The sequence below is a fragment of the Scyliorhinus torazame genome, chromosome 14, assembly GCF_047496885.1.
Source record: "Scyliorhinus torazame isolate Kashiwa2021f chromosome 14, sScyTor2.1, whole genome shotgun sequence".
Lineage (NCBI taxonomy): Eukaryota > Metazoa > Chordata > Chondrichthyes > Carcharhiniformes > Scyliorhinidae > Scyliorhinus > Scyliorhinus torazame.
The window spans coordinates 119,633,538-119,658,605 of NC_092720.1; the positions used below are offsets into that span (position 1 = coordinate 119,633,538).

General features: G+C 43.2%; 1 protein-coding gene and 1 long non-coding RNA gene across 9 annotated transcripts in view; one reads left to right on the forward strand and one right to left on the reverse strand.

Moving 5' to 3' along the window:
* LOC140389974 (rho guanine nucleotide exchange factor 4-like) overlaps nt 1–25,068 on the reverse strand; it is a 636,618-nt gene that overhangs the window by 91,189 nt on the left and 520,361 nt on the right. For 7 of the 8 annotated variants that reach the window (XM_072474699.1, XM_072474703.1, XM_072474698.1 and 4 more), the window contains one exon: nt 19,095–19,234. In XM_072474699.1, the coding sequence (XP_072330800.1) occupies nt 19,095–19,234 (140 nt within the window). Of the gene's footprint in view, nt 1–4,955; nt 5,108–19,094; nt 19,235–25,068 lie in introns of those variants that run through there. The other variant, XM_072474706.1, reaches the window with a different exon arrangement.
* Nucleotides 5,841–19,101, forward strand: LOC140389977 (uncharacterized). Its single transcript, XR_011934527.1, has 3 exons — nt 5,841–5,976; nt 15,293–15,354; nt 18,669–19,101. It is a non-coding gene; the product is annotated as an uncharacterized lncRNA (long non-coding RNA).

A 25,068-nucleotide genomic window follows, 5' to 3' on the forward strand; every position in this document is an offset into this window, starting at 1 on the left:
GTGATTTAAAGGGCAGTACTTTTAAAAGCATCAACATCTTGACAACTACCTGCAATAGATGCTTCTGACAGTTTTGACAGGTCCAATTGACAGATCCTTTAACTGCTTCTGACAGTTTTCATAGTTGACTTTGACAGGTTTGTTTACAGTTCCAATACGTTTGACAGTAATGGGTTAATGCAATTATTACATTCATTTATGCCTAATTTTAACAATTCCAAAGGGCACCTGACATATCCCAAAGGGTACCTGATCTTCACCAAAGTCATCTTACCTTTCCTGAAGGTGTCTTGGACCAGATCTAAAGGGGTACCTTACCTCTACAAAGGCTGGCTATCCTATTCAATGCACAAAGTTCTGACATGCTCTTATCTGGTCTAGTCTACACATGCCAGATGTCACATTCCTGGCCAACCAAAATCCTACTTCAGTGGAGGCGGCTGCTGATATAAATGTGCCCTCGTGAAAATGGGAGGTCCTGTGTTTGGGGGTGGAACGTGGGATGTTCAGGCATTCCTGATACTTTTGCCGTGACGAGGGGGTTTCTCCATCATGTGTTGGTCATCGTGACCAATATCATCCTTGAAGTCACCTTAAACATTCACTCCCTCTACAGTGGTGCAATGTCGCTGCAGTGTGTCCTGTCAACAAGATGCACTGCAGCAACTTGCCTAGGCTCCTTCAACAGCACCTTCCAAATCTGTGACCTCTACCACCTAGACAAAACCAAGGGTAGTGGGTGCACAGGAACCCACCAAGTTTGGCTCCACGTCACACACCATCCTGAGCTGAAGATATATCACAATCCCTTCATTACTGCTGGGTCAAAAATCCTGAATCTCCCTTTCTAACAGTGCGTTAGAAGTACATTTACTACCTGGACTCCAGCAGTTCAAGAAGGCAGCTCACTACCATCTTCTCAAAGGCAATTAACTCCAGGTAGCTCGGGTAATAAATTTTGGCCTTACCAATGATGCACTCATGCCATGAATGCATTTCATTTTTAAGTGTTAGCCTTGGTTGTATGGTAGCATTCCTACACCTGAGTCAGGAGGTTGTGGGTTCTTACCACACCGGAACAAATAGTTGGAGCTGAGACTTCAGTTTGAAGCCGAGGGAGTGTAGCACTGTTGGAAGTTGTCAGGGTCCTGATGATTCCCTTATTCCCCTTTATTTTTGCTGTTATCATTTTGATCCATGGATGCTTAAAGGACTTGTATCTTTAAGTCAAGCAGCAGAGACAATGAGGAATTCAAAAAGTTATGACATAATATATGGGGCTGGTTTTTGGAACAGGAGAACTCAGACATTTAGGCACCTGAGAGATGGGGTGGGACTCAATTCGATTAGGTGGCTGGTGGCCAATGAATTAGCCAAAAGGCCATATTCTGCCAGTAACAGGTGGTGATTGGATCCTGCTTGAATTGGATAATTTCCAGACACCTAAGGAAAGCAGAGTTAAGAGCTGGACACACAAAGATCTGAATCTACAATGAAACCATTACGTGCTGCAAACAGAGACCTGGATCTGAAAGCTTACTTTGAAGGAAGGTCTGCTTGAAGACAACCATCTAAAACAAATACTCTTTTTACTTTTACTTCTCATTTATTTTTCATCCACCTGTGTTTGTCTGTCTTGTATGTGTGTATAGAGGGTGAGGGCAAGTTAAAGTGGGGGTTAGGAATTAGATAATAGTTAACCAGTTGCATTTGCTGCATATTTCATTACAGTTCTTGCTATAAGTAAAAATTAATTGTGTTTAAATTTACAAATCTGGTGACTGTAATTATTGGGCAACCAAGGGCCAAACAATTTGGGTATTTTGCTATGAATTATTGGTTAATTCAATTGCGTTGTGACTCCGGATAAAGTGGGGCTGGAATTGACTACGTCCTAGCCCAGGGTGTTGTAACCAGGGGCGGGATTCTCCCCTACCCGGCGGGGCGGGCCGTACCGGCACCGAGGAGCGGCGTGAACCACTCCTGCGTAAGACCGCCTGGAAGGTGTGGAATCTTCCGCACCTTCAGGGGCTAGGCCGACGCCGGCGGGGTTGGCGCCACGCCAACTGGTGCCGAAGGGCCTTCGCCGGCCGGTGCGACTTGGCACATGCACAGGAGGGCCAGCGTGTGCTGGGGTCATCCTAGCGCATGCGCAGGGTGGTTCTTCTCCGCGCCGGCCATGGCGGACCGTTACACCGGCCGGCGCAGAGGGAAAGAGTGCCCCCATGTCACAGGCCTGCCCGCGGATCGGTGGGCCCCGATCGCGGGCCTGGCCACCATGGGCCCCCCCCCCCCGGGGCTAGATTCCCCGCTCCCGCGGGAGGACTCCACAGGCCGCCCATAGAGCCAGGTCCCGCTGCTACGGACCCGCCGAAAACGGGTGGCCACTCGGCCCACTGCGGGCCGGAGAATCGCCGGGGGGGGGGGGGGGCCCGCTGCCAACGGCCGCCGAACGGCGTGGCGCGATTCCCGCCCCCGCCGAAAAACTGGCGCCGGAGAATCCAGCAGCCGGCGTCGGGGCAAGATGAATCCCGCCCCCCGGTGATTCTCCGGCCGGCGGAGGGGTCGGAGAATCCCGCCCAAGATGTTTTATTTTGGATGAGACTTTAAACCTAGTCCTCATCTTCCCTCTCAATTGGATGCAAAAGATCTCACAGCAATCAGAGTTGCCCTGCCTGGTTTGAATTTAAACAAACCAATTAGCACTATTTTCTTCTGCAGTAAAAATTGTTGTTCCCTTTATAATAGGTATTCATACAAATCTGTCCTGATGAGTGGAAGACGAAAAGCTTTGACAGCAAATCTCCTTTTCCAACAATACTCAAGTTTTGAACTGCTGAACAACTTTTTCTTATCACTATATAAAAACATTTTTCTTTCAACTCTTATCAACAACAATTTTTGTTTCTTTAGCATTTTAATGTACAGTAAGAAGTCTTACAACATCAGGTTAAAGTCCAACAGGTTTGTTTCTAATCACTAGCTTTCGGAGCTCAGCACAGCTGAGGACGGCGCTGCGCTCCAAAAGCTAGTGATTCGAAACAAACCTGTTGGACTTTAATTTGGTGTTGTAAGGTTTACTACTGTGCCCACCCCAGTCCAACGCCAGCATCTCCACACCATTTTTAATGTAAGCAAACATCCAAAAGCATTTTAAAACAATAGATGACGCTGTGCCACATAAGGAGATTTTACAGTAGACAGTCGAAGAGTTTGATTTAAGGAATGTTTTAAAGAAGAAAACTGATGTGGAGAGGTTTAGGGAGGGAATTACAGACCTTAGGGCCAAAGTAGCTGAAGGCCACCGATGGTGAAGCGATTAAAATCAAGGATGCTCATGAAGCCTGAATCAGAAGAGTTCAGGTGTGTAGTGAACTGAAGGAGATTACAGAGATAGGGAGGGAAGGGGAAGGAGGGAGGGGAGGGGGACGGGAGACATTTTAAAACAAGGGTGAAAATCTATTTTAACACCAAGATACCGGTATTCTCCGGCTGTTGGGATTCTATTTTCCCACCAGTAGCGCACCACCTACCCATGGGTTTTCCAGCGGCATCGGGTGGCTTCAATGGGACATCTCATTGACAACCAGCACGAGTAGAGAATCACGCTGCCAGTGAACGGTACGCTGCCGGGTGATATGCAGCTGGGGGAACAGCAGAATCCGGCCCACTGCTTAACCAGGAGTCATTATAGGTCAGCGACCACAGGGGTGATGATGATAAGTGAATGGGTCTTGGGGCATATAGAAAAGGGGCAGCCAAATCTTTGACAACCCCACATTTATGAAAGTGCCGATGCTTCTAAGTCTGCAACAGTTACATTGGTGAGTACAATTTTGGAACGTGATGTAACTGAAAAGTTTCTAAGTGTCATTTCAGGCGGGTTTGACTGGGAGTTCCTCCCCAGCTCTGTCGGCAAGTTCCCCACTGTTATCTAACCATACTTAGTCACCTTTCTGGATGCTGGGGAGATTCTCTCTGGGTTAGCCCACACTTGGAGCTTTTTCCATCACTGGGGAACTGAACTCGCTGGCCAGACCGGTTCCTCAGTAATGGGGCCACCATTTTGAAAGGGTGCCTCAACCACTAAGTGAGCTTGAGGGTCCCCTATCTGTGGGCAATGTCACCACACACACACAGCCACTACTCCCCCACCCCATCCCCCACAGCCCAAGTGAGGACACCCCAGCGATGGGGTTGCTGAGGTTCCTCCTCCTTTTCAGGCCTTCCCACACCCTCTTATGCCAACCCCTCCTTCCCCGCTTCCAGCACCCACATCCTCCACCACCCCACAAACCTTCTGGAGGCCACGCCATACCCACCCTTCACCCCCCCCCCCCCCACCCTTCATACCCCCTCATCCCTCCTTTCATGGGCATGACCCCCCTCAGACTCTAACCCTTGGCAGTCCTCCTGCCTGGGTCACAGTGCCAGGGTGACAGTACCAGATCGTGATGCCTCGCTGGATCTGGTTAGATCTCGCGAGGCATAATGTCTGTCAGGAAACCCAGGGATGGCCTCTCTCGATATCTACCTGCCGCATCGCTGCCCCATTCGGGTGAGATGCGGCCGGGAGATTGCTCCCTTGGTGTCTATCCACTTTGCACCTAATTATAGAGATCACAATGTTCGAATGCCTGAGAATAAAGGTGCTTTTTTACATAACACCTTTCATGTGGATGAACATAGAATTAAAGATAGTTGAGGGGAATAAAATTTCAAAAATATTTTTAACGGGAGTAATGGTTGATGAACTTACTGGAAATATATCCTCAATAAAACAACGAAGAGAAAGACTGCACTCGGGAGCTGTTAAACAATATTCTCCATTCACAAGCATGAAGCTACAACAGAAATTTACTGGAGAACACAGTACAATGCAACACTGCAAAGGAAGAAAGAACAGTGCTTGAAGCTTTCATGGCAGATTATATCATTCATGTGTGCCCACTTACTGTAAATGTCTCGAGCTCTCTCCTGTTTGCATCAACAGAAACCGATGGCGGTCTTTATCCTTCTGGAAAGTACAGCTTTGCTCACAAATGGTTCACGGGTGCTCAATCCTTCAGTAAAATGCCAATTCCGGTTAATAGGATTGCAGCCACTGGTAAGATGGATGGTTCCTGCCTTGGTACCCTGAGGGTCAGGGCTGGGAGCACTGCCCACAAGGGCTTAGGGAAACAATGGTGCTCATTACAACACGGTACCAAAAACGGTACCAAAGACAACTGTTCTTTTAACGAGATACACCACTTATCGATGTTTTAATACATCACTGAAATTGAATTCCAGGTCTTTTCGTTTTTTAGGGAATGGGGGCTTTCCAATGTACTGCTACATTTTTTCTTAGAAATTATATATGCATAATTTTGTTAACTGCTTCATTGCCTTGTTTCTTATTTTTACAAGAAATCTTTATCACAGCAGCTTGACGGGGTAATGGTTGAAAGGGACTTGGTGAGAGGATGTGGGATTTAACTCATTGAGTGCTGTGTAACGTTTCTGTGTTTGAGCTAAGTAAGGGACTAGGCAATCGGACTGAAAGCTTTTTTATGAGTGCTGCTTCATTTTATAACCTGACTTCTGTGACGTTCTGATTGTTCTTGCATTGTTTTTCCCCAATACTACTAAAGCCTGGTTAAGCCTCTCAGAAAATTCAAGGTCAGTTATATTTTCTTTTTCTGGAAGAATTGTCAAGTTGCAATTTTTAGGTTTCATAAAAAGGTGGGCACCTTGCCAACTCTGGCAGTGCTAATGGATTCTATATTTAGGGGCCTGAACTTGAGTGTAATTTGTGATTAACATTTAAATGTGCCTCCTCTAATTTCCTTTCAGAAGATAATTACACCACTCCATCTAATGGAGGCAGTGAACAGTGGGACAAGGTCAAACGCCCAGTGGTGAGGCTGAATTCAGAGACAGAGGAACATTTGAGAATCTTGTCATTGGACCATTGGACAGCAGCAAGAGATAATGGTATAGACCTTAACTTAATGCGATTGAGTAAGACAGTTTATAGTCCATTTTTCATGTCTCCACTTTTTCATTTCTTTTGATATCAACAGAAATTACACTTATTATGTTATGTTTATCTGAAAGTGTGCACTCGACACAGTTACAGGAATCCTGCACTCAGCAAATGAAGCAATGTTGGATGCTACATTGTGGCATTGCTCCCATTTGGTAAAATCAGTTCATAGAATCATGGAATTTACAGTACAGAAGGAGGCCATTCTCCCATCGAGTCTGCACTGGCCCTTGGAAAGAGCATCCCATTTAAGCCCACACTTCCAACCTATCCCCGTAACTCAGTAACCCCACCTAAACTGTTTGGACACTAAGGGCAATTTAGCGTGGCCAATCCACCTAACCTGCCCATCTTTGGACTGTGGGAGGAAGCCGGAGCACCCGGAGGAAACCCACGCAGACACGGGGAGAACGTGCAGACTCCGCACAGGCAGTGACCCAAGCCGGAATCAAACCTGGGACCCTGGAGCTGTGAAGCAACTATGCTAACCACTGTGCTACCATGCTCAATCGTCAGTCTTGGTGCGGAACTGGAACCCTCACCTCTCAGTTAAGCAGTTGTGGGTTCAAGACCCAGCCAAAGACTTGAGCACAGAATGCAGATTGCCACTTCACTGCAATACCGAGGGAGTGCTGCACAGTAGGAGTAGCTGTCTTTTGAATGAGATGTTAACTTGTGGCCTAGTCCTGTTTTTTCAGGTAGATGTAAGAAATCACAAATTATTTTTGAAGAAGCGCAGGGAAGTTCGCTCAGTGTCCTGGCCAATATTTATTCTTCAACTAATAGCATTTAAAAACCGGTTCTCTGGTCATTAATCCCATTGCTGCTTTTGGGACCTTGCTATGTGCAAATTAATTGCACAGTTTCCCTGCAAAACAACAAAATCTGCACTTTCAAAAATATTTGATTGGGAATATTGTACTTTGAGATGTTGTGAGGCTGTGGAAGGCTTTACAAAATTCAAGTTATTCATTTTCTTTAATCAAATTGATTGAGTTGAAATAAAACAGTTGAACTTTGCATTGTGATTGATCAAAATTGTGTTATCATTATAGCCTCATATGTTGCCATCACTAAATACAGTTGTATTTTTGTTGTATAATCATTAGTCTGCATAGTTCAGTGTACTTATTGTGTCACGATGATGTGAGTTGTGCATGAGTGATATCAATCCATCATTTCATCGGCTGACCAAATTTATGTTCAAGAATCTTTGCTCAATCTCTCTTCATAAGACAGACCCCTCATCTCTGGAATCAATCTAATGCACCTCCTCTGAACTTCCTCGAATGCAACTACATCCCTCCTCAAATAAGGTGACCAAAACGGTACACAAAACTCCAGGTGTGATCTCACCAAGGCTTTGCACAGTTGCAGCAACACTTCCCGACTGTTATACTCTATTCCATTACCTATGTAAGACAGTGGTTAGCACTGTTGCTTCACAGTGCCGGGGTCCCAGGTTTGATTCGCGGCTTGGGTCACTGTCGGTGCAGAGTCTGCACGTTCTCCCTGTGTCTGCGTGGGTTTCCTCCGGGTGCTCCGGTTTCCTCCCACAAGTCCTGAAAGACGTGCTGTTAGGTGAATTGGACATTCTGAATTCTCCCTCCGTGTACCCGAATACGTGCCGGAATGTGGCGACTAGGGGCTTTTCACAGTAACTTCATTGCAGTGTTAATGTAAACCTGCTTGTGATAGTAAAGATTATAAAAGCTAAAATTAATTTGCCTTCATTATTGGCTGGTGTACCTGCATGCTAGTTTTCTGCGATTCATGTACGAGCACACCCAGATCCCTCTGCAGCGAAGCACTCTGAAGGTTTTCTCCATTTAGATAAGAAATTGCCTTTCCATTTTCCCCACCAAAATGGACAATCTCACACTTATCCACGTTAAACTCCATCTGCCATCTATAGATAGGTTAGGTTGACCCACTCACCTAACCTATCTATATCCATTTGTAAATTTCTTCTTTCCTCATTGCAACTTACTATCATCTGCAAATTTGGCTAAAGTACCTTCTGTCCTTGTATCTAAGTCATTAATAGAGATTGTAAATAGTTAGGGCCCCGAGAACCACACTCTGTGGCACCTCACTAGTTACATCTTGCCAACCAGAAAAAGACACATTTATCCCAACTCTCTGCCTTCTGCCAGTTAGCCAGTTTTCTATCCAAGCTATTAAATTACTCCAAATCCCATGTGATCTTGTCTTGTGCATTAACCTTTTTTGCGGCATCTTATCAAATGCCTTCTGGAAATTCAGATATACTACATCTGCAGGGTCCCTATTATCCACTTGGCTTGTTACATCTTCGAAGAACTCTAGCAAATTAGTCAAACACGATCTATACTTCTGATGGATTGCTTTTTAACTTTCTAAATGTCCTGTTATTACTTCCTCAATAATGGATTCTAACAATTTCTCAACAACAGATGTTAAACTAACTGGTCTATAGCTTCCTAGTTTCTGTCACCCTCCCTTTTTGAATAAGTGTGTTACATTAGCATTTTATTGAATTGTCATGGGAATGTCACTTTAAGAAATGTTTGTCTGCTCAAGTGGCTGCAGTGATGTCAGAATGTGGGTGCTCTGGCTCTGCTTTTTAGTTTCACTTTGAGGAAAAGCTTGGGTGCGTCTGTGTTCTTTGGTTTCGTTTTAGTGTTGGAGCTGAAGCCAGCCAAAGAAGGTGTAATTTCGGTCTCTCTGCCATCTAAAGACTATCTCTATATCATTTGGTGATAACTGCTCTCAGTAGAGAATGTAAACCTGATGTGCTGCTGTAAAAAAGGTTTTTGTCTTATGGATGTTAAAAGTTTAAGGATTACTTAGAGTGTTGTATTGAATTGATGGTTGCTAAGATGTTCACTGTATGTTTTAAAAAGGTTAACTGAGTTCATAGAATGAACATTGTTTTGCTTTAAAAAATACTTTTAGATTTCTGCTGCACCACACCTGTAGAGTGGGCCGTGTGCTCCCCATACCACAATCTAGTAAAAGACGTGGGTCAGGTGATCTCCATGATATATTTTGGAGTTCTCTAAACCCTGACCCATAACAAATTGTGGGCTCGAGGGGGATAAAAGTCTATCTATTGGGTTGGCTTTGCAAACTTAAAGACGGTGAGGGGTGAGCATATTGTGGTAGCTTTTCAGGTGTGGTATTTTAGTTTAAGTAGGGAGTGTGTTGTGGACAATGGCTCTTTCAGAGGCTCAGAATTTTTGGGGGTGGAGATGGTCACACGCAGTACCTTACAGACAGAGATAAAAACAGACTGTTAGATTTGGCAAATACATTGGATTTAACATTACCTGCCAAGGTACAAAAAGATGAGGTACTTATGGTGGTAGCTGAGCATTTAAAATTGCCTAAGATACAGTCTGACGCATTAGAAATGGCAAAACCTCAGTTAGAAATCAAGCAACTTGAACATGAAAAGGAATTAAATCAGCTTGAATACGAAATGAGAGAAAAATAAAGAATAGCCCCAGCAGAACAAAAGAGAGAGAAAGAGATAGACAGGAAAAAGAAAAATAGAGGGAAAGAGAGAGCGAGGAAAAAGAAAAAGAGAGAGCAAGAAATAGAGAGTAAAATGAAAAGGAGAAAAGAAAGAATGGCCCCAGCAGAACAAAAGGGAAGAGAAAGGGAAATACAGATCAGGGGAAAAGAAAGAGAGAGAGAGGAAAAAGACTGAGAGAGAGGACAGGGAAAGAGAGAGTGAGTTTGAACTTCGGAAAATGGCCATGAAACATGACAGTCAGTTAAAATTGGCCGACGTAAAGGGAAAAGTACAGTTGGAGGGTGGTGTTGAGGATACTGAGAAAGAGCGTCATAGTCGAAGGCTTGGTGGGGATCTATTTAAGTATGTCCATGCATTGCCAAGGTTGATGAGAAGGAGGTAGAAGCCTTTTTCATTTTTTTTGCGAAGGTAGCTAAACAAATGAAATGGCCTCAGTAGATGTGGGTATTACTGATTCAAACAAAGTTGGTAGGTAGAGCCAGTGAAGTGTTTGCATCACTATCAGAGGAGGTATCTGGGACGTACGAGGAGGTGAAAAAACCCATCGTGGGTGCATATGAACTAGTGCCTGAAGCCTACAGACAAAGGTTTAGAAATTTAAGGAAAGAATTTGGTCAAACATACATGGAGTTTGAAAGGATCAAACAGTAATTTTGATAGGTGGATAAGGGCTTTGAAAATAGACCAAATGTATGAAGCTCTCAGAGAAATTATACTTTTGGAGGAGTTTAAAAATTCAATTCTTGGTAAGTGAGAACTCATGTGGAAGAGCAGAGGGTTAAAACTGCGAGATTAGCAGCAGCAATGGCAGATGATTATGAATTAGTTCATAAATCAGTTTGGATTACGACAACGGTTTCAGTCTGTGAGGGATAGAAACTGGGGACATGAGAAATACTCAAGTGGGAAAGGTAAAGGTGATCTGACGGGAGATAATGAGAGTGTACCTCAAATTAAAAAGGAAATCCAAAGGACAGCACGGTGGCACAGTGGTTAGCACTGCAGTCTCACGGTGCCAAGGTCCCAGGTTCGATCCCGGATCTGGGTCACTGTCTGTGTGGAGTTCGCCCTCACAACCCAAAAATGTGCATGGTAGGTGGATTGAATACGCTAAATTGCCCCTTAATTGGAAAAAATTAATTGGGTACTCTAACTTTATACAAAAAAAGGAAATCCAGGAGGGTGGAAGAGACATGAAAAGTTTAAAATGTTTTCACTGTAATAAACTAGGCCATGTAAAGTCACAGTGTTGGTGATGGAAGAAAAGCACTGGGAAGGCTGATATGGTAAAACAGGATAAGACAGTGGGGTTTGTTAAAGTGGTAAAGGAAAGCCCAAGTGAAGCGAAGGAGGTGCAAAAGATTGTACAGCTTGATCAAGAGGTGATTGATAAGAAGGTGACAGATCTCTTTAAAGAATTTACTTGTGTGGGTAAAGTTTACTCATGTGCATCAGGAGGAGCAGGTAAAGCAGTCACAATTTTAAGTGATACCGGAGCTAGTCAACCTTTGATGGTAAGAGAGAGGAGTTATGTCGTTTGGGAGGAATGGTGCCAGAAAAGGTGTAACATGTGGAATTCAGGGTGAGAAGAGTCGTGTTCCATTATATAAGGTAAGGTTAGAAAGTCTAGTGAAGAGTGGTGAAGTGGTAGTAAGAGTAATAGAGAAACAATCTTGTACAGGAATACAGTTTATCTTGGGTAATGATATAGCTGGATCGCAGGAGGGAGTGATGCCTACTGTGGTTGATAAGCCAGTGGAAAATCAGACAACTGAAGTGTTGAAGGACGATTATCCTGGGATTTTTCCGGATTGTGCAGTAACAAGGTCGCAAAGTCACAGGTTAAGACAAGAGGAGAAATCAGAGCGTGAAGATAAAATTGAAGTGCCATTATCAGAAACAATTTTTGATCAGTTGGTTGGGAAAGAATAGGTGGAGGATGAGGCGGATATGTTTAGTTCAGGAAAATACAACAGAAAGATGTAGAAATAAACCGGATGTATCAGAAAGCACACACAGAAGAGGAATCTGAGTGTATACCAGAATGTTGTTACCATAAAAGTGATGTCTTGATGAGAAAATGAAGACCTTTACATATTCAGGCAGATGAAAAGTGGGCAGAAGTTCATCAAGTGGTATTGCCGGTATAGAAAGGAGGTGTTACGAGTAGCACATAAGGTACCAGTGGGAGGTCATTTGGGAGTAAGGAAGACTCAAGCTAAAATCCAAAAACATTTTTACTGGCCTCGAGAACATACAGATGCAGTTAAATTTTGTCGATCATGTCACACATGTCATGTGATAGGGAAACCTCAAGCAGTGATAAAACCAGCACCCTTAATACCCATTCCAGCATTTGAGGAACCTTTTACAAGATTGCGTAGGACTGCTCCCTAAGACGAAAAGTGGGAATCAATATCTTTTGACTATAATGGATGTGTATACTAGGTTTCCAGAGGCCATTCCTGTATGCAATATTACAGCAAAAAAGATTGTGGAAGAGTTACTTAAATTCTTTACCAGATATGGACTACCCACAGAAATACAATCGGATCAAGATCAAATTTTACCTCAAGGTTATTCAAAAAAGTCATGGATAGCTTAGCAATAAAACAATTTAAATCAACTGCATACCGTCCAGAATCACAGGGAGCATTAGAAAGGTGGCATAAGACATTAAAGACAATGTTGAGGGCTTATTGTCAAGATTATCCGGAGGATTGGGATAAAGGAATTCCATTCGTACTGTTTGTAATTAGGGATGCACCTAACGAGTCATCCAAATTCAGTCCTTTTGAACTAATTTTTGGTCATGAGGTAAGAGGACCACTTAAATTGATTAAGGAAAAATTGGTGAGTGAGAAATCAGAACTTACATTATTGGATTACATGTCAAATTTTAGGGAACGATTAAAAAGAGCTGGGGAATTGGCGAGACAACATTTAAAAGTTTCACAACGTGTGATGAAACGGGTAGCGGACAAGAAATCCAAAGTTCGTAGTTTTGCCTGTGGAGATAAAGTTTCAGTATTATTACCAATGGTAGGTGAACCTTGAAAAACAAGGTTTTGTGGACCTTATCAGATTGAAAGGAAATTAAGTGAGGTGAATTATGTGGTAAGAACGCCGGATAGAAGGAAAACCCACCTAGTGTGTCATGTGAATATGCTTAAAAGGTACTTTGAAAGAGAAGGAGAGCAAATGGAGGAGGTTTTGATGATTCTATCTCGAAGTGACGAACCAAATCCAGAAGACTTTGAATTTGACAAACCTCAAATTAAATTGGAAAACGAGGATGTTCTTAAAAATTGGTACAAATTGTTGAGTTACCTTCCAGAGGGAAAACGGACTGACCTGAAAGAGTTATTGATATCACATGGGCACGTTTGTGGAGATAAGTTGGGAAGTACTAAAATGGCAATACATGATGTAGATGTGGGCAATGCTGTTCGAATCAAACAACATCCATACAGACTTAACCCTTTAAAATTGGCACAGGTTAACAAAGAGATTGAAAGTATGCTTAAAAAATTGCAGCCAATGGAGCTCACCCATAGTGATGGTATCAAAACCGGATGGTACCCAACGGTTATGTGTGGACTATAGAAAGGTTAATGTAGTTACAAGAACGGACTCTTATCCTACCCCACGCTTGGAGAATTGCATTGAGAAGGTGGGACAATCTGCTTTTATTTCCAAATTGGATTACTTAAAGGTTACTGGCAGGTTACTTTATCCGAAAGGGCGAAGGAGATTTCAGCTTTTGTTACTCCAGATGGTATATACCAATTCAAAGTTATGCCATTTGGCATGAAAAATGTCCCAGGCACATTTCATCGGCTAACTAACAAAGTTGTTTCAGGATTACCCAATTGTGCTGTATACATCGATGATCTGGTAATTTTTAGCCAGACATGGACAGAACATTTGAAGTATCTGATGGCCTTATTCGATTGACTTCAGGAGACGGGCTTGGTGATAAACCTAGCCAAAAGTTAATTTGGAAAATCCCAAGTCACTTTCCTTGGCCATACAATCGGACAGGGTCGAATGGTCCCACGGGATGTGAAAACAAAAGTTAATGGGGAGTTTCCGATACCTTGACACGATGGTAAATATTTCGATTTTTTGGCATGAGTGGATTTGATCGATCATTTGAGCCAAATTTCTGTAGCGTGTTTGCTCCACTAATGGACTTGCCGAAGAAATGTCGAAAATTTCAGTGGACAGCGGAGTTTCAACAAGGATTTGACTGCCTGAAAGCTGCGATAACCAATACTCCTATGTTGCAGAATTACAAGGGACTCTGTGATCAGGTTAAACTGAAGTATCTGACTTTAAAGAGAAATGCCGAGGCTAGAGAAATGGATGGATTATGCAGAGACCTTCTTGTCCAAAGAGACTGTCAATCAAGAAGCCAGTTCAGTGGAGGGAGAAGAACTAAAATGGACTATGTTATTATACCTGTTTGCTTGTGTTTTTTTAAACGAAAAAGTATATTTATTGTCTGCATTTCTTAAAGGATAGTGAAAAGGTGAAAAATGAAACCATCTTGAAGTTGATGGTTTATTGGGGGGAGGTGTCATGGGAATGTCACTTTAAGAAATGTTTGTCTGCTCAAGTGGCTGTAGTGATGTCAGAGTGTCGGTCGAGCTGTGCTCTGGCTCTCTTTTTAGTTTCGCTTTGAGGAAAAGCTTGGGTGTGTCTGTGTTTTTTGGTTTTGTTTTAGTGTTGGAGCTGAGGCCAGCCAAAGAAGGTGAAATTTCAATCTCTCTGCCATCTAAAGACTATCTCTAGATCATTTTGTGAATTCAGAGTGATAACTGCTCTCAGTAGAGAATTCAAACCTGATGTGCTTCTGTAAAAAGGGGTTTTATCTTCTGGATGATAAAAGGAAAGTTTAAGGATTACTTCGAGTGTTGTATTGTTTGGGGGTTGTATTTGAATTAATGGTTGCTAAGATGTTCACTGTATGTTTTAGAAAGGTTAACTGAGTTCATAGAATAAAAATTGTTTTGCTTTAAAAAATACTTTTAGATTTTTGCTGCACCACACCTGTAGAGTGGGCCATGTGCTCCCCATACCACAATCTAATAAAAGTTGTGGGTCAGGTGATCTCCATGATATATTTTGGAGTTCTCTAAACCCTGGCTCATATCACAATCCACTGGAACCTTTCCTGCATCCAAGGAATTTTTGAATGTTAAAACCAATGGATCCACTATCTCCGCTGCCACTTCCTTTAATATCCTAGGGTGTAGGCCATCAGGCCCTGGGGACTTGTCTACCTTGAATTCCAACAATTGTTTAATACTTTTTCCCTATTGATGATGATTCTAAGTTCCTCCCTTGCTTTTACCTCTGCATTACCTGTAATATTGGGATGTACTAGTGTCGTCCACCATGAGGCAAAATATTGATTTAGCATCTCTGCCAATGCTGTGTTCCCCAGTATTAACTCCCTGGTCTCATCCTCCAAGCGATCAGCATTCACTTTAGCTACTGCCTTGTCTTTGACATACTTGTAGAAGCTTTTGCTATTCATTTTTACATTTTGTACTAACTTTCTTTCATAGTATACCTTTGTTCTTTTTATTACTTTTTAAAAAAGTATTTTATTGGCATTTTCCAGTTTTGACAGAGTAACAGCTCAAGTGTGTTTGATATTTACAAATAAAGTAGTTTCCTATTTTCATAGCTTTTTCCATCATCTGTCTCCCCCCCTTCCTTCATTGGTGGCTTAGAAGGCTGCTCGCCCCTTTGAGAGCTGGCTGGAGGACAGAAGCTGAGGATCATGACACCGCAGGTGAGTGAGAAGGATAGAATGGCGGGACTTCCATGAATAACCTCAACCGGTAAGGGAATTGAATCCGCACTGTTGGCATCTCAGACCAGCCATCTAGCCAACTGAGTTAACTGACCCAGAGGACCATAGATCACTCTCTCCTTGAGAGCTGACTGGTCGTGATTTACCCCCAGGGTCACCACACCTCAGGTGAGGGGAAAGGTTGGGCTTTCATGAATTACCTCAGCCGGTACGGAAATTAAACCCAGGCTGTTGGCGTCGATCACAGACAACTGAGATAATGGCTGGCGCATTACAGTATCTACTCACCATCTGCAACTCAACGCCTGGAATCTAAAGTTGAATTTGGAAAATATTCTGCAGAATGCCAAAGTGATCAGCAAAGGACTCAAACTGTGAACTCTCTCATTTTTGCCTTCCAGCATTGAAGGTTAATTTGGCTAAGAAAGTAACTACCTACATGTATGGCTTGTAAATTATGCATGCTTGTGTGGATGTAAATGTGGGGTGCAAAAGATCGAGATGCATGGGATTACCTTTTTAAATACATTGCTCCCTTTACGTGGGTGAGTTTTGAACTCAATTAAGAGTGAATCTCTTTGTTTTTAATTTCAAGCAAGCCTGCCAGACTTATTTCTTTGAAATCAGCACATCAATGGTTAAACACAGACAATGGGCGCGATTTTCCCACCGTGTTGCGTCTGGCACCAACCCCAAATGCTAGGAGCATCGCGGGAGAAGCCCAAAATGGGCTTCACGTCAGGCACAAAACCATGTGTGAGTCATCCAACCCACATTCCAGGTGCCTTACTGGGAGTGATCCAGATAATCATAGTTAAATGAGCCATTATGCTGATGTATATATGCGTGGCCAGGTTGAGCCAACATTCTACCGGTTGCTGGGAGTCACACCAACAAGGCCTCACCCAGGCACCAATTACTGGTCTCCACAAGTAGAGACCAGGTGCAAGGGCTGCTCTGAGGATCTTGGGGGCCATTGTAGCCCCTGGGTGGTCGAGGATAGGGCAGTGCACTGCCCTGACACTGTTCCTAGCACCACCCTCTGCACCCAGGCAGTTCCAACTTAGCACCCTGCCACTTCCAGAATGTCAGGGGCAATGCCTGGGTGCCAGGTTGGTGCTGTCAAGGGGTTTCACCTGAGCGGAACTATGTCCATGAAAAAGGGGATCTATGAAGGGGGTGGTTAAGGGGGGGGTGTTTTGAAAGATGGGGGACTGAAAAGGGAAGCCCTAAAGGTGTGGGGCCCTCAGCGACCCCATATGCTCACTTGTGTGTGTGTGTGGGGGGGAGGGGGGGAGGAGGAGATGGGGGTGCGATACCCCGATGCCCACAAGGATGGATGAATGTGGGGCAGGGTAACCTTCATGCCAAGATAGTGGGGGGAGGGGCTCACCCTAACGTTTATTGATGGGGGAGGTTGCCCTTCGAGGGTCGAGGATTGGCAGTGTTCTCAATCTAAAATTGAGAGGAATCATCTGAGAGCCATGTCTGATCAGGGATTGTCCCAAAAGAGGGCTAGAATCACAATCCATCATATACTGATAATTTCATTAATCACATTCCAGTGTTCCAAACCATTTCCCATTTACATTCGTCAAAAGAGTTTTAATGTCCAAAAAATCAATTCCCATTCACACCTATTGCACAGAATCCCGATATATCAAGATATTTCTCACTCTCATCATGTAGATTTTCCAATAGTCTCAACAATTTTCCATTGTATTGAATTCATAATTTTAGCATCACATTGAACTGAAGAGTACTTATTCAAATACAAATGTTTTTGACACTAGGGTAAATTCAATGGCCCTGCAGTCTTGACAGTGTACCATGCTAGAAGAAAACACAAGTTCCAGATAGTGCCACACTCCTCTGTCATCCATTTATCAACAGATGCTTTTTTCGAACATGCCGTTGTCATGTGAGAGTACCTCTAAGAAATGGGTGTTTATCAAATAGCTGTAGTGGGTGTACCTTTAAGAAATGGGTGTTTGTCAAATGGCTGCAGTGATGTCAGAGAGTGGGTGGTGCTGGGCTTTCTGTCTGCTTTTACTTTCGCCTTGAACAAAAGCTGGTGCGTGTCTGTGAGTTTTAGTTTTGTTTTCAGAGCTGGATAGCTGCAGGCAACGCAAGCAGCTGTATAAGGATCTTTCTGTAATCTAAAGACTGTATCCAGATCATTTGAGGATTTCAAAGTGATAACTGCTCTCAGTAGAAAATTTGAATCTGATCTCTGTGTTAAAGAGGATATTTGTCTCATGAATGTTGTGAGGAAAAATTACGGGTTACTTATAGAATATTGTATCTGTGGGGATTATTGGTGTTGATAGTTGTTAAGATGTTTACTGTGGGCTTATAAAGTGTTAACTGGATTTCATAGAATAAACATTGTTTTTGTTTAAACACACTTTAGCTCTCTGTTGCATCACACCTGTAAAGTGGGCCCTTGTGCTCCCCATAACTAAAATCCATTCAAAGTTATGGGTCAGGTGAACTCCTTGATACACTTTGGGGTTCTCTAAACCCTGGCCTGTAATACCTTCACACTAGAAGGGAGGAATAATATAGTATATGCCAATATATTTTTAAGTACCAGTGCAGTAAATACAATAAATCACTTGACAAGTATCACCTACAGATCAAAACATATTTTAGATGTGTAAGCATCCTTGGGTAAAATATTGTTTTGCAAGCAAATAAAAACAAAATTCTGCCGTCATTTAAATTGAATTGAAGAAGGGTTGATTAAATGGGCTGTGACAAAGATTTCTAAGTTGGCTATTTTTATCTTCCATTTTATATAAATATTCATCGAGATTTGGCCTGTATAATGTGCTTAAAATTTGATGAGCAATATATTTATAATTGTATGATTGTCAATACTTTATGCATTACTCTGGAGACCATAATGCAACACCTGACTGATTGATTAATTGAAGGGCTTGGTTGGTGGACAATTAAGGATGGGTAACGAATGCTGGCCTAGCCAGTGATGCCCACATTCCATGAATGAATAAATTTTTAAAATATTAACATGAGGAGAAAACAGGTTAGCACCTCTGAGCATATAGGTTGAGTGTCCTTTGTCCAAAACCCTCAGGGCTGATTGCATTTTGGAATTCAGATAATTTCAGTTTTCATAAGCTAGCCTTGGCTCAGGCACATAAGCTTACATTACAACTGCCTAAGTCAAGGCTAGCTCTTCTGAAGCAAATACACTGGCTAGAAAAGTAAGATGTATCACTAAATAATAACTATAGGGTAACTGATAAATTTCATTTTGATATGTTCAGCACAGTTGCAGACAAACAACTAGACTTCCGCACGAAAGGTTGTGGACGGGGGGTGTTAAAAAGAAGTGTGGATTTTGGATGTGTTCGGTTTTTGGCCTACTTGGAGGAACCTCCTGAATGAAGGGACACAATTCTTCGAGAACACTCAATGGCTAGAGGAGGTTCAGAAAGGGAGCCTGAGAAAGGGATACCAGTGATCTTGAGTCCAAGGACCAATCCCATCTCCCGGAAACATCTGCCAAATGTGCGATCGGACATGCGGCTCTAGGATTGGGCTCATCAGCCATGCAAAGACCCACAGAACGCATGACCAGTGACATGAGTTCCTTAGGTGGGCAATCACACTCATTAGCACGTGATCACCGAAGAAGAAGAAAGGATACTCAACTTGTACAATATTCTACTTGATTCTCTAATGCTTAATACCTCATTGATGGCCAGCTGCTCTCCGCCTCCTCCTTGGTGCCCATAACGGTGATTTCCACTCCGATAGTCCTCATACAAATCCTCCTCACTTCCTGCTTCATCAGCAAAGGCAGTCTTATCTGGTGCGCCATCGTTGATGACTACAATGTGAACAAAAACAAGACAACTTACATTCCTGTAATCAACAAACAACGTTAAAAACTTGTAATGTAATAAAACATCTCAAGCCACATCACATGAATGTAATTAGGCACACATATCTGACATCAAATTGAAGGAGGAGGCATTAGGACAAAGGAACAACTGCTTGGCCATAGAGATTTAAAACTGAGTCATGAAGGTGACAGAGATAGAAAGATGAAGAGCTTTAGAAAGGAGTTTCCAAGCTTGGGGCCCTCATGGACAAATGCATGGCTTCCAGTGATGGGGGAAATGAAGTGAGGGATGCACAATAGGCCTGAGTTAGAGGAATGTAGATCTCGCAGAGGCTCATAGGCATGAAGGTAGTTTGGAGCAGCAGATATAGACAAGAGCATTGCTGTTGCAACTGCAAGTGACATTTTTTGGTGCCTTGTGAGAATCATTTATGGGCAAAATTTTCAAGGGTCCATGGAGGCAAGTCTAGAGGCAAGGGTCCCAAAAATGAGAGGGAAATCTCATTTAGCTGGTTCCATGACACATTCCCACCCTCATGGGATTTTGAAGGAGGTAGGGTCTGGCTGCCAACTCTGTTGCAATGGGTACCAAATAAACCCTTTGAGGGTGTAATTAAGGGCATTACCGTAAGACCACCTGCATTTTACAGCCAGCGTAGGGCATACCCGGCAAGCCAGGTGGTCGTTAGTGAAATTATGGTTGACTATTAGAGCCAGAGATTTCAACCAATGGGAAAGGAACCATGCTAATAAATAGTTCCAAACGTTTCACTGCCCATTACAGTGGCAAACCTTCTCCCACCTTTCCAATGGCACTCCCTTTTGACCCTTCTTATTTCCCCCGGTTGTGGCCAGCAACTAGCAACGGAGGTGTCGATGAAGGTGGACCTGCCAATCATTTAGTGCTGGCTGGCCTCCTATTGGCCCTACACATTTGGGAGCCCACCCATCATCCTTAATTGAATGGAGCTCCATGAGATAGACACACAATTGGACAAATCCTCAAACTTCTCCCTTGACGTCCTGCCGCCAACACTTCTGCATTTCTGACTCACATTTCACCCCCAATGGCACAATTGGTAACGAGAAATGAAAATTCTAGCCTCTGTGTGCTCTTCACCCGGCCCAACTCCCTAAATATGTGGTTATGAAATTTGGTTACACATCACCATCAAAGATGGATAGTTCACTCGACAATTGAGGAACACATTTCAATCAAACATGTCAGACTTCCATCACCTCAAACAAGGCTAATGATGGATTAAATGTTGCCAGCGACAGAGAATCTTTGATCCTGGTGTTCCCACTCCTGGCCTTGATTGATGACTCCACTGGCGGGATTTCTCCAGTCCTTCCCGCCAGCGGGAAAATCTGGTCCAGCTGGAGTCGAGCCTTGCCAAAGGACTTCAGTGGAACTGGAAAACCCACTGTCAGCGGTGGTGAGCCACCTCCTCAAGGGGTCAACCCGTCATAGGGAGGGGTGGATAATGTACCAGTGGTACACTGAGAAAGATTAGATACAGCGGTGTCTACAAGGGTGTTTATGGGTCTCAACAGTGAACTCCAAGCTTGGTAGACAGCCTGTACCCTTGATTTTGAGCCTATTTTCAGGCAGTTGGGGTATGCAGGCACAAAAGGCTACACGGTAGCATCGTGGTTAGCACTGTTGCTTCACAGCTCCAGGGTCCCAGGTGCGATTCCCGGCTTGGGTCACTGTCTGTGCAGAGTCGGCACATTCTCCCCGTGTCTGTGTGGGTTTCCTCCGGGTGTCCGGTTTCCTCCCATAGTCCAAAGATATGGAGGTTTGATGGATTGACCATGCTAAATTGCCCTTTGTGTCCAAAAAGTTTAGGTGTGATTACTGGGTTACGGGGACAGGGAGGAGGTGTGGGATTAAGTAGGGTGGTCTTTCCAAGGGCCGGTGCAGACTCGATTGGCCGAATGGCCTCCTTCTGCACTGTAAATTCTATGATTCTAAGAAGTGCCCCAAGTGGCATTTGGCCCAATAGCCCAATGCAAGTGAGGAACCTTATTTCATAACATCGGATTGGACTTTTGATTGTTTGTCGGGTATAAATATTTGGTGCGATTGTGGCCATTTATTTTTAACTATGTCCTCAGTGTAGGTGGAGCTGTTGCCTTCGGTCACTTCTTGCTTTATGCTACACCATTACAATTTACACTTTTGTTTGAATTCAAGAACCATTAATGGTGAATCTGACTTCAAATCACCTTGAACTCTCAATGAATAATTACAGACTGGCGAAACCTATTTTGGACTCATTATCTTGTGTAAAAAAGCACATTCTGAGCTAGGTGGAGCATGCTAGGTGGTGGACAATTAACCAACACAATTTTGTTCATGCTTCACGGCCTGCTCGACAGCAGTGTTTGCTTAATAGGATTTTGATGGTGGTGGCATCTGTCTAAAGGTAGTCAGGCATTTACATGCTTTGACTTATCGGGGGCTGTATTGTCAACGGTCTCTGTGGAAATCACAGCAGCAAAATAGGAACAAGAATAGAATATGCAGGAAATATGCAGTTTTTATGAAGAGAGTGTTGGTTTTCATGAAGGACTGTACAGAAACAGTAACCTTTATTTTCAATATTTAAATGTCCATGTTAGATCTGCCTCAGAATCTGAAAGCCCCATTGCAGGACTTGAGCATAAAAACTGACATTCCAGTGCAGGACTGATGGAGTGCTGGTCTGTCATAGGTGCAGCCTTTTTGGATGAAATATTAATCTGAGGCCCTCAGCTGGGTATGAAAGCTCCCTTGGTACTATTTTGAAGACAAGCAGGGGAGTTATTCCCGATATTATGGTGAATATTTATTACGCAGTCAGCATCGCAAAAATAAATTACCTGGTCATTATCACAATGCCGTTTGTGTGGGCAAATTGGCTGTTGTGTCTCCTACATTAAAACCGTGACTATACTTCAAAAGTACTTCATTTTCTGTTAAGTGCTTTGGGACATGCTGGTGTGAAAGATGCTACATCGTAAGATCATAAGAAATAGGAGTAGGCTATTCGGTTAAACGACCTGCTCCCACCACTCAGTATGATCATGGCTGATCTTATTGTGGCCTCAACACCACCTTCCTGCCTGAACTCCCTTGACTTCCTTGTGAATCAAAGATCTGTCTAACTCAACCTCGAATTTGTTCAATGATCCACTGTGCTCTGGGGAAGAGAATTCCAAAGGCCAACGATCTTCTGAGAGACAAAATTCCTCTTCATCTCCGTCTTATTTGCAAGATCCCTTATATTGAAATGGTGATCCTTAATTGTACATTCCCCATGAGAGGAAACACCTGTCCAGCATCTACCCTGTCAAGCTTCCTCAGAATCTTATTTGTATCAGGGCGGCACAGTGGTTAGCACTGCTGCCTCACAGCACCGATCACCCGGGTTCGATCCCGGCCCCGAGTCGCTGTCCGTGTGGAGTTTGTACATTCTCCCCATGTCTGCGTGGGTCTCATCCCCACAACCCAAAGATGTGCAGGGTAGGTGGATTGGCCATGCTAAATTGCCCCTTAATTGAGAAAAAAAAGAATTGGGTACTTTAAATTTGTGAAGATTTGTGTTAAATTTGTATGTTTAATTAACATCATCGCTCATTCTTCTAAACTCCAATGAGTATAGGCACCTTTCCTCATTAGGCCACCCCTTCATCCCAGGAATTAGCCGAGGTCACCTTCTCTGAAGTGCTTCCGATGCAAGTGAGGAGATGAAAACTGTACACAGTACTCCAGGTGAGGACTCATCAATGTTCTATACGGTCGTAACAAGACTTCCCTACTTTTATACTTCACTCTTCTTGCAAGAAAGGCCAACATTCTATTTGCCTTTCTAATTACTTGCTTAACCTACATGCTAGGATAGATTCTTTTATAAACATATACAGTATTAGGTTCTGTTTCATCACACTGTAGAATTTTGTCATTACTTGATGAAAAGCACTACCTCTGATGGAGAATATTACACGTTTCCATTAAGTGGAAGAAAATTCAGCTGGATTCCATTATCTATGTACCACTGATCCCTCCAGGATTTTTTTTTCTTAAGTCCACCAGCTGATTTTTAACATCTGGATGAATGATCACACTCTTGGTCTTGTATGAGGATCCCTGTGTCCAAAGGGGCCTCATCCAAGGCCAGAAGTTGGGACACCCAGATCAATGAATCTCTTCCACTGACATCTTTTGTTTTTGTTTCCAGTATTTGCAGTTTCTTTTTATCTCTTTTCATTTGCCTACAAACACATTAAGAAACAGTCCTGAGCTTTACTGAGTTGTGCATGTGCAAAGTGAAAGGGAACTCGAAACCACACCAGTAATGTTTGCAACCTGGCTTTGGTTTGAGTGACCTATCATCTTATAGTTTGAGACCTATGTGTATTTTTGTTTATAGGTGCTTCAAAAATGTTTCTGAGAAGATAAATAAATAGACTTTGTGCGGCGTCATTGTGCATTTTTCTCACAAGGCATTTGAAGGAGAACAGAGCGGAAAATTGGAGTTGTGCATATGCTAGGACCATCCGCGGGCCCAAGGTATCGGGTCTGAGGATCAGAATAACTTCATACAGTCACTGGGATTTGGCAAGGTAAAGGCAGAGCTATGCCTACATTGTGAAAGACGTTACAGCGCTAAGCTGCTGCCCACTGTGGGACGTTGGAAGAAGGGTGCACTCTGGATATATGGAGGAGAGATAGGAGTGAAATATCAAGGGATACGCACGAGTCAGAATTTGTATATGCTGATTCACTCTGTTACTCAGGAGGTAATACTTACTTGGGACCACACTAATAATTTCTATAACTTCACTTGTTGGAGGGGAATTAATCTAATGAACAGTCAATCTACAAAAATGAATATTCTCTATCTAATATTACATATCTGAAAATTGCTTTACTGCCGAATATGGGCGGCATAATAGCACAGTGGTTAGCACTGTTGCTTTACAGCGCCATGGACCTGGATTCAATCCTCTTTTGGGTCACTGTCTGTGCGGAGTCTGCACGTTCTCCCCGTGTCTGCGTAGGTTTCCTCCAGGTGCTCCGTTTCCTCACACAAGGTCGGAAGACATTCTTGTTCGGTGAATTGGACATTCTGAACTCTCCCTCAGTGTACCCGAAGAGGAATGTGCCGACTAGGGGCTTTTCACAGTAACTTAATTGCAGGGTTAATGTAAGGCTACTTGTGACAGTAAAGATGATTATTTTTATATGCATTTTAAAAATGTTGTTCGAAAAACATTCGATTTACAATTAAGAATGGTTCGTAAAGTTGCAATTTCAAGAAAAGATACAGAACTAAATTGGCGGAATTCTCCGGCCATTCGCTGGCGGCGGGATTATCTGGTCCCACTGGCAACGCACACCCGCCCATGGGTTTCCCGGTGGCATGGGATGGCTTCAAAGGGAAATACTATTGACAGCGGCGGGAGCAGATAATCCTACCACCAGCGAATGGCTCACCGCCATGAGACACAGGGCTGGGAGGCCGGAGAATCCTACCTAAAGAGTTTTTCCCCCTCATCTCTTCACTCAGGACTCAGATTTAGGTTTTGCATTTTACCAAGCAACATCTTCTCGCCTCATATAGAGATGTACCAAGCCTCGAATTTGCAGGCTTCTGTAAGACTCAGCACAAATATTTAGTCACCTAGGCTACAACAAGGTCTGTAAGTGTGTACTGGAAATAAACATACGATAATAGAAGAAATTCTGAAATGTTGTATTAATGTGGGTAAGCTGAGTTATTATAAACAACACTGTTTTGCCAATTTTCTTATTTACAATAACCCAAATA